At 46.0% G+C, this 13,787-nt stretch overlaps 1 protein-coding gene across 1 annotated transcript; it reads left to right on the top strand.

Annotated features, from left to right (window-relative positions):
• The first annotated feature begins 1,298 nt into the window (after nucleotides 1–1,298).
• Nucleotides 1,299–11,582, top strand: MED28 (mediator complex subunit 28). Its single transcript, XM_005554544.5, has 4 exons — nucleotides 1,299–1,471; nucleotides 7,177–7,243; nucleotides 8,849–8,961; nucleotides 10,874–11,582. The coding sequence occupies exons 1-4, from the start codon at nucleotides 1,313–1,315 to the stop codon at nucleotides 11,069–11,071; spliced, it is 537 nt and encodes a 178-aa protein (XP_005554601.1). The 5' UTR covers nucleotides 1,299–1,312; the 3' UTR covers nucleotides 11,072–11,582.
• Nucleotides 11,583–13,787: the final 2,205 nt, after the last annotated feature.

The following is a 13,787-nucleotide window of genomic DNA, read 5'->3' on the forward strand; positions in this document are numbered from 1 at the left end:
CTTGCTAAAAAGTAAAATGCCATTATTTTTACTAATTTATTCCTTATTTTAAAAAATAGAGTATTAGTTTTAATAAAGATTATTTCTGTTAATATGTAATGAATTTATTATTTTTTAATGAATTGATTTTTTAAAGTCTCAGTTTTAACTTATCAGATAAATATTAGCAGACTTAACTCACATAAACAAAAACTTTGGGATCCTCAATAATTTTTAGGAGTGTAAAGGGGTCTTGAGACCAAAACTGTCTGAAAACTGCTGGACTTGTTTCCTCCTGGCAGTCTCTTCTGGTTCTTTCAGTCATCACATATTTATTATGTCTATCTATGCCAGGCACCATTCTAGATTCTGGGGATACAGGTGAATAAGACAGGCAGGCTCTGATGTATGTATAGAACTTATTTTCTAGTTGGCATGTGTATGATAGAGAAGGAGGAGGGGGGTAGGTGATTTAGTCACTTTGGGAGGCCGCGGCGGGAGAATCACTTGAGCTCAGGAGTTGGAGACCAACCTGGATAACATGGTAAAACCCCTGACTCAACTAAAAAAAAAAAAAAAAAAAAAAAAAAAAAGCCTGGCGTGACGGCACGCACCTGTGGTCCTAGCTACTTGGGTGGCTGAAGTGGGGGGGCTGCTTGAGCCCGGGAGGTCGAGCCCTGATCATGACACTGCACTCCGGCCTGGGCAACAGAGTGAGACCCTGAGAAAAAAGAAAGAAAAAAAAAGATTAGCACAGTGACTTTCTCTTTGATGTAACCATAAACATCTAAAGAGAACAGTGCCGGCCACGTTGGGAACCTCAACAAAGTTGTTTCCATTATCCATCACCAACCAGAATTCAGGAAGAACTTTGCCTGTCTTGTTCCCGCTATAATCAATGACTCAACAAATGTTTGTGGAGAGAGTGGGTGACCCTCTCCTTTTACCAACGGTAAACAGCCCGCGGAAAGAAAAAGTGACTTAGCCAAAGTCTCTCCAGGCATTTGGGGCAGAGTCGGGACTAGCATAGTAGTATCTCGACTCTCGCGGGAGGACTCGCTCCACTGTAGTTATTCATTCCCCTTTCCATACAACCAGGTCTAATCCAGCCACAGTCTTCAATTCTTAAGCTAAGAAAAAAGGAAAATACATGTAAACTCTGTTTTGCGATAGACGAGAAGACAGAAGAATCAAAAATCCTCCCTCCGGAGGCGCAACAGAATCCTTCCACAGCGCGGTCCTGTCACGTGACCACGCATCGCACACCAGACACCTGACCTTCTGAGGCGGCTTCCGCGCAGGCGCAGTGGACCTCTCTTGCGCCATTCCAGACATGGCGGCTCCGTTAGGGGGTATGTTTTCTGGGCAGCCACCCGGGCCCCCTCAGGCCCCACCGGGCCTTCCGGGCCAAGCTTCGCTTCTTCAGGCAGCTCCAGGCGCTCCTAGACCTTCCAACAGTACTTTGGTGGACGAGTTGGAGTCATCTTTCGAGGTAATATAAGACATGGGCGTCTTTGTCCCCAGCCTTTCCTTTTTTCTGAAACGTGAACTGCGCGTACGCGTATCTACTCCAGGGATGCGAGCAACTAATTTACAGATAGGGAAACTGAGGCTTAAAGAACGTAAGTCATTGCTTTAGGCTTCCCCGTGGCCCGTATTCAATTCAGGTCTGCTGGCGGGGGCGCGTAAACTCGAGATTTCTGGAAATGTGGACCCGAAGTTTGCCTAAACCCCAAACTTGGAACCCTTCCAGATTCCCAGCCGGCTGCTGCCATCCCAACCGGTCGTCGGTCTCATCCCTGAGCACCGTTTCTTGCATCCCTGCATGTTCATTAAGCCTTTTCGGAGCTCAAAGTTTCACTACTGTGTCCTGTATCCTTTCCGCTGGGCTTCACCCTTAAACGATCCTAAAGAGACTCTTATGAGGGGAAATTGACTTCCTTAAATTACCAGGCGCAGCTTGGTACTAGGGGCCGAGGAAAGAGGAATGGTGGAGGTGAGGGAGGGAGGGAGGGAGCCACAGATGACCCAATCTCAGTTCTGCCCAAGGAGTTTACCTTGTAGCGAGAAAGGTGAACTGTGTATTGAGGGAAGATAGAGAGGTGAAAATAAGTGCTCTGGTGATTTCCAGTGGTCTTTAAAATGGAAGATGAGCTCTTCCTGTCTAGTAATAAAGTAACATAACTTCAAATTGGAGTTAACTTTTCCACATTTAAATCCCAGTTTTGTCCAGCGCGGTGGCTCACGCCTGTAATCCCAGCAGTTTGGGAGGCCGAGGCGGGCTTATCACGAGGTCAGGAGTTCGAGACCAGCCTGACAAACATGGTGAAACCCCGACTCTACTAAAAATACAAAAATTAGCCAGGCGTGGTGGCGTGCGCCTGTGATCCCAGACACGAAAGAGAGTGAGGCAGGAGAATCGCTTGAACTCGGGAGGCGGAGGTTGCAGTGAGCCGAGATCACGCCATTGCACTCCAGCCTGGGTGACAGAGCTAGACTCCGTCTCAAAAAAATAAAATTAAATTAAATAAAAATCCCAATTTTGTGACTTTTAATATTGTATCTAATAGCACCGTGGTACATTTATAATTATAAATACGTAATTTGTAAGCGATTGTATTATTCAGACTGCATGGACAAAATGCTTTTACTACACGGATGTACAAAGATTTAGAAATAAATGATTTGAGATGGAGTCTCACTCTCTCCCTCAGGCTGGAGTGCAGTGGCAGAGTTTCGGCTCACTGCAACCTCTGCCTCCCGGGTTCAAGCGATTCTCCTGCCTCAGCCTTCTGAGTTGCTGGGATTACAGGCGCCCGCCACACGCCCGGCTAATTTTTTTTATTTTTGGTAGAGACGGGTTTTCACCATCTTAGCCAGGCTGGCCTTGAACTCCTGACCTCATGATCCACCCTCCTCTGCCTCCCGAAGTGCTGAGATTACAGGCATAAGTCACCGTGCCTAGCCAGAAATAAATGATTTAAAGGACTGAGACCGTTTAGGAGGAGGGAGAGGAGGAGGAGGAGACGCCTTTGAGGTGATGGTAAGTGGTAAAGGAAGGGACTGGTGAGCTTTAGAGCAGCATCTAGCATTGTTCTTGAGGGGAGCTGGCTCTCTGTCCTGGGCACTTGTTGAAAGACTGGCCCTGTACAAATCTTAGCCAAAGTTGACTCCCAGCACCCTGCTGCTTAAAAACTTATAGTAGCTGCTTGTTGCTCTTGAGATAAGATCAAGATGTTTAGTGTGGTCTCCCAGGCTTTGCATGTTGAGTTCTTTCCTTCAGACTCATTTTCTTTTTTCTTTTTTTTTTTCCGAGACGGAGTCTCGCTCTGTTGCCCAGGCTGGAGTGCAGTGGCTGGATCTCAGCTCACTGCAAGCTCCGCCTCCCGGGTTCACGGCATTTTCCTGCCTCAGCCTCCCAAGTAGCTGGGACTACAGGCGCCTGCCACCTTGCCCGGCTCATTTTTTGTATTTTTAGTAGAGACGGGGTTTCACCGTTTTAGCCAGGATGGTCTCGATCTCCTGACCTCGTGATCCGCCCGTCTCGGCCTCCCAAAGTGCTGGGATTACAGGCTTGAGTCACCGCGCCCGGCCGGCCGAGACTCATTTTCTTACTCCAGCCACACAAGACTTTCCCATGTGTACCATTTGTTTTCTTTTTGGGCTTCCAGGCCCCTCCTCAGCTCATTGCATCACTTCCTTAGTGGACCCTTCTCTGGCCTTTTTAATACTTACCATTAAACCAGGCTGCATGAAGTCAGAGACTACCTGTTTTGTACCCCCACCCCTCACATTGTGTATCCTGTAGGGCTAATACAGTGGTAGTAGATAGCAAGTGCTAGATGAACATTTGTCAGACATTGAAGGAGCCTGTAGTGTAGTTGCCTGTGCACAGAACTCCTTGCCTGATTCACATATGTGTCTGTAGGTGCCCTTGAGAGAGAACTCCCTCTGGGACTTGATTATCCATACGGAGAATACAGAGAAAACCAGTCCCTACCTTCAGGAAGCTTGTGATAAACGGCAGGCAGTTGCCTTGCTGTAGGATCGATCACTGCTCTGATAGAAGAAATCTAGGGTACTGTGGGAGCACATATAGGTGTGTACATCAAGGAAGGCTTCCCAGAGAGCATGAAAGCCAAAGAAGCATTTTGATTTAGCCAGGCGAAGGAGAGTAGGAGAGGTGCGAGCTGGATCCTCTCTCTGCTGCTGGGTGATCACGATCGGTCTAGTCTTGTCTCAAGATTCAATTCAAAGGCCACATTTTCTTTGGAACTTTTCCTGTTTCCTCCCTTGTGTTCTGTGTGGACCTCAATTTTCACAGCCTCCAGTGGCACATGGCAGCGCCTGCTTACCTGCTTCTCATTCCTATTGGGGTGCCACCCCTTGAGGTTTCTGTCTGCTCATTCTAGCTGCTCAGTACATGCTCTTTGATGGAAGGAATTTATTGAGCTCATGCACTCTTGATTTTGGAGGGAACGTTGGAGACCATCTAGTTCCATTTCCTCCATTCATGGATAGAGAAACTGAGGCTCAGTGAGGACAAGTTACTTGCTCAAAGCCAGCTATTGGGTTTGTGGAAATGAGGACTGGCACTTACTTTCCAGGCAAAGGCTCTGTTTTAGCCATGCTTTTAAAAAGCTATTCTCTTTCTAGGTAGATGCAGTGGCTTACGCCTGTAATCCCAGCACTTTGGGAGGCCAAGGTGACTGATCACTTGAGGTCAGGAGTTCGAGACCATCCTGGGCAACATGGCGAAACCCCATCTCGAACTAAAAATACAAAAATTAGTGGTCTGCGGTGGCATATGCCTTAATCTCAGCTACTTGGGAGGCTGACGCAGGAGAATCACTGAAACCCGGGAGGCAGAGGTTGCAGTGAGCCAAGATCGTGCCACTGCACTCAAGCCTGGGCAACAGAGCGAGACTCCGCCTCAAAAAAAAAAAAAAAAAAAAAGGCTGTTCTCTTCTTAATACAGCTGTCCAACTGTCTATAAAGGCCTGTGTATCTGTTTTTTTCTTTTTTTTTCTTTGAGACAGAGGCTCATTCTGTCACCCAGGCCAGAGTGCAGTGGCACGATCTTGGGTCACTGCAGCCTCCACTTCCTGGGCTCAAGTGGTCCTCTTGCTTCAGCCTTCCAAGTGGCTGGGACTGCAGGTGCGCACCACTACGCCTGGCTAATTTTTGTTTTTGTAGAGAGTTTCACCACATTGCCCATGCTGGTCTTGAACTCCTGGGCTGAAACCATCCACCCATCTTGGCCTCCAAAAGTGTTGGGATTACAGGCGTGAGCCACCACGTCTGACCCCAAATTTTTTTCTTAAGCAGGTGGAGGGCAGTAAAATTCTTGAGATCAGATTTCCTGCCACCCTATCTGGTAGGCCTCCTGGCTCTGGGGAGCTGGCCCAGCTTTTTTGGCCAGTTTGTGACTGGTTGGCCTCTTGATGTGACATTTTCCAGTAGCCATAGGTCTCACAAAGGAGGTACATCCTACCCACATCCCAAACCCAACAGGAGTCAACTTTCGTTTTTTTTTTTTTTTTTTTTTTTGGAGACGGAGTCTCTCTCTGTTGCCCAGGCTGGAGTGCAGTGATCTTGGCTCGCTGCAGACTCTGCCTCCCAGGTTCTCGCCATTCTCCTGCTTCAGTCTTCCGAGTAGCTGGGATTACAGGTGCCCGCCACCACACCTGGCTAATTTTTTGTATTTTTAGTAGATACAGGGTTTCACTGTGTTAGCCAGGATGGTCTCAGTCTTCTGACCTTGTGATCCTCCCGCCTCAGCCTCCCAAAGTGCTGGGATTATAGGCGTGAGCCACCACGCCCGGCCCCCCCTTTTTTTTTTTTTTTTTTTTGAGACAGATTCTCACCCTGTCACCCAGGCTGGAGTGCAGTGGTGCGATCTTGGCTCACTGCAACCTGCGCCTCCCAGGTTCAAGCGATTCTCCTGCCTCAGCCTCCCGAGTAGGTGGGACTACAGGCACGTGCCACCATGCCCAGCTAATTTTTTGTATTTTTATTAGAGAAGGGGTTTCACCATGTTAGCTAGGATGGTCTTGATCTCCTGACCTCGTGATCCGCCCATATCGGCCTTCCAAAGTGTTGAGATTACAGGCATGAGCCACCGTGCCCGGCCAGGAGTCAACTTTCAAAGTAATCCCGAGAATGGGCAATCTGTGTTGCTGATTTACTTTCTCTGTAAATCAAGCGCGGGAGCTGCAGGCAGGCAGAAGTTTTGCTTCTCAAAGGGCCTTCACGTGTAGATAATGTTCTAAATTTGAGCTCAGATCTGTCTGCCTCACACCAAGTGTAGTTTGCTGATTGCTGACAGAGCTCTGCTTTCCTGTATTTGAGGCTTCCTTTCTAACTCCTGCTCTTCCACCTGCCATGCTGTTCTCTTTCTGTGCCTCCCCAATCTCCCTGCCCACTTCCTGCAGTGGGCCTGCTTTGGTACATTTCTTTAGAGTTGCTTGTGCGCAGAACCCCTTGGCTGATTCACATTTGCATCTGTATAGGTGCCCTTTAGAGATAACTCTCTCTGGGACTTGATTATCTATGTGACACCAACCTTGTCCTTTTAGGCCGTCCAGTCAGTCAGTAATATGTGTTATTAAACATTTCCCTTGTGCCAAGGCAGTGTTCCAGGCACTAGGAGGACAATGGTGAACAAGACAGACAAAATTCCCACCTACTAGTAGGGGACAGATAATAATGGATGAAAATAATGGATATGATGTCACTTAATTATGTGAAAAACTATAAAACTGTGCTTGGGTGTGGAGCGTGAGCAGGAGGGGCACAGTTTAGAAAGGGTAGACTGGCTAGTCTCTCTGAGGGGGAGAAGATTGGCCTGAGTCCTGAATGGGTGGTGATGTGAGTTGTGTAAGCACCAGCAAGAGGCCACAGTGGGGCTGGAAGAGTGTCTGGGCCTGGTGTGGAATAAGGTACGGGGAAGGGGCATGTGGTAGGACAGAGACCAAATGTGGTGGCAGCTCATTTGCCTGGCGCTTCTTCCATGGGCCTAATTAATTGGTAAACTGAGTTTACCAAATGTTTCCATTGGCCTGATGTCTTGCCATCTCGTGCAAACAGATGCTGCCACTTTATCACATGACTTCAGGAGAAGTTATTTCTTCCTCTGGAGTAAAATTTTTGATGTGTGAATGACATTTTTTTCTTTCCTACGTTTTTATTACACAGGCTTGCTTTGCGTCTCTGGTGAGTCAGGACTATGTCAATGGCACTGATCAGGAAGAAATTCGAACTGGTAAGCATTCCCTCTGTGTACACAATGTTCTTGGCTTCAGCAAGATTTCCTAGTTGCTAATTTTATACTTCATGTGTTTCAGTCCTGCTTTTATCCTAAGAGAATATTTCAGGGACTGAAATGTGTGCACATAATCTCTATGAGCTGCTGACTCTTGGTTCAGTTTATTAATTGACATCTTATATCACCCATAATGAATCATTTATAATGAACTTTTCATACTGGTACTAGGTAAAGAAGAAGACCAATGGTGTGTACTGCTTTTCAAAAAAATTTTATTATTTTTGGAATAGGTCTTACAGAGAAAAGTCCCCTGTGCTTCTTTTTATTCCCCGAGTTCTGTCCCTAAAGGTAACCAGAGCTTCTGATTTCTTCGTACTATATTTTACATGTTTCTTTTTCTTTTTTGTTTTTCCGAGATGGAGTTTCACTTTTGTTGCCCAGGCTGGAGTGCTCATTGCAACCACCACCTCACGGGTTCAGGCAGTTCTCCTGTCTCAGCCTCCCAGGTAGCTGGGACTACAGGCATGCACCACCATACTCAGCTAATTTTGTATTTTTAGTAGAGACGGGGTTCTCACCATGTTGGCCAGGCTGGTCTCGAACTCCTGACCTCTGGTGATCCACCCACCTCAGCCTCCCAAAGTGTTGGGATTACAGGCGTGAGCCACTGCGCCCAGCCTTATATGTGCCATTTTAACTGGAAATTATGATGCTAATTGCTGGATCTCTGCATTGTCTTTCTCTCTCTTTTTTTTTTTTGGAGACAGAGGTCTTGCTCTCTCATGCTTTTAAGGAATGCAGTGGCATGATCTCTGCTCACTGCAACCTCTGCCTCCTGGGCTGAAGCAGTCCTCCCATTTCAGCCCCCTAGTAGCTGGGACCACAGTGTGAGCTACCACATTTGTTTTTTTATTTTTTTTGTGGAGATGGGATCTTGCTGTATTGCCCAGGCTGGTCTCAAACTCCTAGGCTCAAGCAGTCTTCCTGCCTCAGCCTCCCAAAATGTTGGGATTACAGGATGAGCCACCACGCTCAGCCTCTGCATTGTGTTTTTTTTTTGAGACTCGCTCTGTCACCAGTCTGGAGTGCGGTGGCACGATCTCGGTTCACTGCAACCTCAGACTCCCTGGTTCAAGGGATTCTACTGCCTCAGCCTCTTGAGTAGCTGGAATTACAGGCATGTACCACCACGCCCAGCTAATTTTTGTATTTTTAGTAGAGATGGGGTTTCACCATGTTGGCCAGGATGGTCTCGATCTCCTGACCTCATGATCTGCCCGCCTTGGCCTCCCAGAGTGCTGGGATTACAGGCTTGAGCCACCATGCCCAGCTGCATTGTCTTTTTAAAGATCTCATGCCTTTTATACTGTATTAAGGGCTCTCTTTTTTTTTAACCTGAGAAAAGCACAAATTATCTGCTCTTTAATGTTGGTTAACACATGAGAAGTTGGGGGTTATTACTACTGCTGTGGCCAAGATTAAAATCCCTGAGTTGTCTATGAGAAAGCTCTGTTTTTACCTTCTGATTATTCATTTATGAGGGAGATACATGAGTCTGTTGTTTTTCTTATTTTAATAATTTTGGTCCTTTTTTTTTTTAAGGTGTTGATCAGTGTATCCAGAAGTTTCTGGATATTGCAAGACAGACAGAGTGTTTTTTCTTACAAAAAAGATTGCAGTTATCTGTCCAGAAACCAGAGCAAGTTATCAAAGAGGTATGGACTCAGTTTTCATCTTAGCTCTATAGGAATAACTAAGTGGTGCCAGGAATCCTTTTATGCTTTAAATGAGATGTACCCGTTTCCCGTGAGTTTCATTCAGGCTTTATAGGTCAGTGTGAAACGTGGCTAGTCATCCATGTTTGGGACAACCTGAACAAGAAGTAGAGCCAAGGAGTGGGGTCCAAAAGCAGAGTGTCAGACAGAACAGCTCTGATGTGACTTGTGTCATACATTAGCCTTCAGGAAAGATTTTTCTTAAAAGATTCTGCCATGTGAAAAAAGGATAAAAAGCCATAACATATATAGGCTTGTTTTGACAAAAACTGAGATCTGTGTCCCCAGTTGCCTTAGCCAGTGCCTTGCACACAGGAATCCAAGAAATCAGAAAGTAGTGTTCGACCCAGGCTCCTGGAAACTCAGGATTTCGTTGATCGCAGTTGTTCTAAGCTAGGACATTTGGAAGTGTGTTGGGGTTGCCACGATGACTTGGGAAGCTTTAATGGCATTGAATGGGTTGGGCTAGGATCTGCTCCATGCCATGTGGAAGAGTGAAGAATCATCCTGCCCAAAAAGCCAGCGATGCCCTCAGTGAGAAACACTGAATTGAGATTACTGGTTGGGGGCAATTTTTGAAGTAACTAGTCCCAATTAATCAAAAAGTCTCTTTTCTTTCATGATACCAGCTGTTGGGGATAGATATTCTTACAGTTTATCATGTCAGATCATTTCCTGGTGTGAATACTTGAATAACAATGCAGATATGTCCAAGACTGGGTCTTTAGTAAAGGAAGTAATGCTGTTGTTCATAAAAAGCTCTTGAAAATGTAATTTTAACAGTTCATAATCTGAAGTGATAGAATAGTGGTGTGGAGTTTTTTGTAAACAGTTGTTAACAAATGTTTCAGATTTTCAGTGTTTTAGGTTCTCAGCAGTAACCTTTGGAGAGAGGTACTGGGTGGCTGGGGACCAGGATGGGATAGAGTCTGCGTATTAGTCTGTTTTCACACTGCTGATAAAGACATATCTGAGACTGGGCAATTCACAAAAGAAGAAGGTTTAATGGACTTACAGTTCCACGTGGCTGGGGAGGCCTCACAATCATGGCAGAAGGTGAAAGACACATCTCACGTGGCGGTAGATAAGAACTTGTGCAGGGAAACTCCTATTTTTAAAACCATCAGATCTCGTGAGATTTATTCACTACCAGGAGAACAGCATGGATGGGAAAGACCTGTCTCCATGATTCAGTTACCTCCCACCAGGTTCCTCCCACAACACTTGGGAACTGTAGGAGTTACAATTCAAGATGAGATTGAGTGGGGACATAGCCAAACCATATCAATCTGATTTCTTTTTGGCTGCCCTTTTCAATTTTGTAACTTGCATATTACTTTCTATAAGAAAAATAAACATAGGCCGGGCGTGGTAGCTCACGCCTGTAATCCCAGCACTTTAGCACTTTGGGAGGCTGAGGCAGGTGGATTACTTGAGGTCAGGAGTTCGAGATTAGCTTGGCCAACATGGCAAAACCCCATCTCTACTAAAAATACAAAATTTAGCCGGGTGTGGTGGCGTGTGCCTATGATCCCAGCTACTCAGGAGGTTGAGGCAGGAGAATCACTTGAACCCGGGAGGTGGAGTCTGCAGTGAGCCGAGATTGCACCACTGCACTCTAACCTGGGTGACAGAGCAAGACTTCGTCTCAAAAAAAAAAAAAGAAAACCCATATAAACTTATGTCAGAATCTATCATTTGGGTTAATTAAATAATGGAGCCAAGCAGAGTAGGGGGCTTAATATGGTTTAATGGATTCTCTTTGTTTTGAATTGTTAGCCTTTTAACCAACCAGAACCGTGTGTGTTTTTCTTGAGTTTGCTCTGACTTACTCCATCGCTTTCATCGGCAGGATGTGTCGGAGCTAAGGAATGAATTACAGCGGAAAGACGCACTAGTCCAGAAGCACTTGACAAAGCTGAGGCATTGGCAGCAGGTGCTGGAGGAAATCAATGTGCAGCACAAAAAGCCCGCCGACATCCCTCAGGGCTCCTTGGCCTACCTGGAGCAGGCGTCTGCCAACATCCCTGCACCTCTGAAGCCAACGTGAGCAAAGGGCAGAGGCATTCGGCCTATGAGTGGGCTGGTGCGTGAGGTTGGCCACATATCCCTTCCTGGGGACTTGACATTTTGGAAGAACTCTTTGCCAGATAATGAGTTCATTTTAGTTTTATGTTTGCATTGAAAATTTTTCCACTATTTTTATAAACTGTTAATTTCTTGAGTACTTCATAACATGTCTGTAGCTTGGATAAACCAATTTTTTTTTTTTTTTTTGTCTTTAGCAAAGTTTAGACTGTGAGTGTGATGATACAGATTATTTTCTATGGTGGCTTTGTTTTTACATTTTTGTATGACTTTTCATCTTTGTATGTGTGTTTCCTGTAGTTTGATCTGAAGGAGAAGAGTATAGTAGCCTGAGAATCAGGAGATGGGGATTTTGGTTGTAGGTCTTATGATAATTACCCCTCAGTGGTGTATAGAAAAGTATGTAAATTTGCTCTGTTTTAAGACTTTGAACTACCTCAAGAAGAGGAATCTAATACAATATTTGTAATGTTTCCAGAGCTCTCAATGAGGATATTTTTGTAAATAGGTGGGAAGAGGATGGAATTTTCCTGGGTTAGTGTAGTAATCTTACACTAGGATCCTTAGGTTGATGCTGACTTCTATTTGGGGTATGTTTATATTTTACGTGGTGTTTGTTTACTTTTTTTTTGACAGAGAAGGATGTAGTGGGAGCAGTGATGCGCTAACATTCATTACATTCTGCAGTAATGAATCTGTTTAATGGGGCAGACACTGTTTTCAGTAGCATGACAGTGGGGGCATAGGTGAGCTAAGAGGTGCTAAAGCTTGCTCTGATTGTCTCTTTCTGCTTTGAGTTTTGTTTGCGTGTTTCATTTTTGTTTTACGTTTTGGGAGGGGAAACATTTTCCATTAAGGAAGGTTGTTGCCAGTGGATTTGACTCCAAGGGACTAGAGTGACTAGAAAGGAGTGGAGGAGTATTATGTCTTGGAAGAGACTCCCGCTCTGATTGTCCACGGGTGGGTTCTGGCCTGGCTTGTTGCTTGATCTAAGGTCCGTCCATAGGCTTCAGGCTTTCGACTTTCAAACAAACATCTGTGCCACACATATTCTGTAAATGATCCTATTCAGTCTTCTAGAAGGCTTATAACAGAATCAATATTGTTGTTCCCATTTTCACAGATGGATAAAAAAGTCTGTAAAATAGGGATAAGACTAGGACCTATCCTCCAGGATTATTTTTGCAGATTAAAGGAGATGTTGAGGCCGGGTGCGGTGGCTCACGCCTGTAATCCCTGCACTTTGGGAGGCTGAGGCAGGAGAATCTCTTGAACCCGGGAGGCAGAGGTTGTGGTGAGCTGAGATTGTGCCATTGCACTCCAGCCTGGGCTACAAGAGTGAAACTCCATCTCAAAAAAGAAAAAGGAGATGTTGAATGGGAAGTCAGTAGCAAGGGTGCTGGAATGTAGCAAGTATTCTTCAGGTGTTAGTGATTTCTGTTGTTCCGGGAAGAGGAGGGTTATGGAGGAAGAGTATGGGATTTAGGAGGGTTAAGTGATTTGCCCAAAGTCAAGAGGTTAGTCTTTTTAACCCTTGACAGAAGCAGGATTTGAAGTGAGTTTTCACGCCTCTCTTCCCTGGTCAGTGTGTTATAACAGCCCACCCACCTGTGGTTCCAGGGTGTTCTTAAGACGCCAAGGTTGTCTTGGGTGTGGTAGCTCTTTGAAAGGTAGAAAGTTCCACCAGGAGGGCCTTTTTTCTTGAATACTACTTAGCTTCCAGCTTCCTTGTCAGGCTCCAAGATGCAGATTGCCTGTGGGCTGTCACTCTCCACAGATAAACCTATCTACATCTTCAGGACAGCCTTTTTTTTTGAGACAGAGTCTTGCTCTGTCACCCAAGCTGTAGTGCAGTGGCACAACGGGGTGCCACAGGCAAGTGCTGGGGAAAGGCCAACCCAGCCATCAGGTAGCCTGTGTGTTCTACAAACAGCAGCTGGCAGCACTGCCTCCTGCAGGACATTCCTGCCACCCGACATCAAAGCTGGTGGGTGACCTTTTCAGCCATTTGACATTCCCCCCAGAAGAACCGCTGCCTCCCAGAGGTTTAAGCAGTTCTCCTGCCTCCCAAGTAGATGGGCTAATTTTTTTTTTTTGAGACGGGGTCTCACTCTGTCCAGGCTGGAGTGCAGTGGTGCGATCTCAGCTCACTGCAACCTCGGCCTCCCGGGTTCAAGCAGTTCTCCCACCTCAGCCTCCCAAGTAGCCGTCAGGCATGCACCACCCCACCCAGATAATTTTGTATTTTTAATAGAGATGGGGTTTCACCATGTTGGCCAGGATGGTCTCGATCTGACCTCGTGATCCACTCGCCTCTGCCTCCCAAAGGGCTGGGATTACAAGCGTGAGCTACCGTACCTGGCCTTAATTTTTGTATTTTTAATGGAGACGGGGTTTTGCCACATTGGCCAGGCTGGTCTTGAACTCCTGACCTCAAGTGCTCTGCCCGCCTCGGCCTCCCAAAGTGCTGGGATTACAGGCGTGAGCCACCGCGCCCAGCCCATCTTCATATTCTTTACTTAAACTTAATTCTTTTTCATTCATCTTTCCTTCTTTCCTCTTTTCTCCTCTACCCAAATGTCTTAACTGTTAACATTCCCAAGTGTTTGGTTGTGGGCCTCTAGAGGTTGTGAAGGAGTGCTGCTCAGTCCTCCCTTCAAGAAAGCAGCTTCAAGGAG

The sequence above is a fragment of the Macaca fascicularis genome, chromosome 5 (genome assembly GCF_037993035.2).
Source record: "Macaca fascicularis isolate 582-1 chromosome 5, T2T-MFA8v1.1".
NCBI lineage: Eukaryota > Metazoa > Chordata > Mammalia > Primates > Cercopithecidae > Macaca > Macaca fascicularis.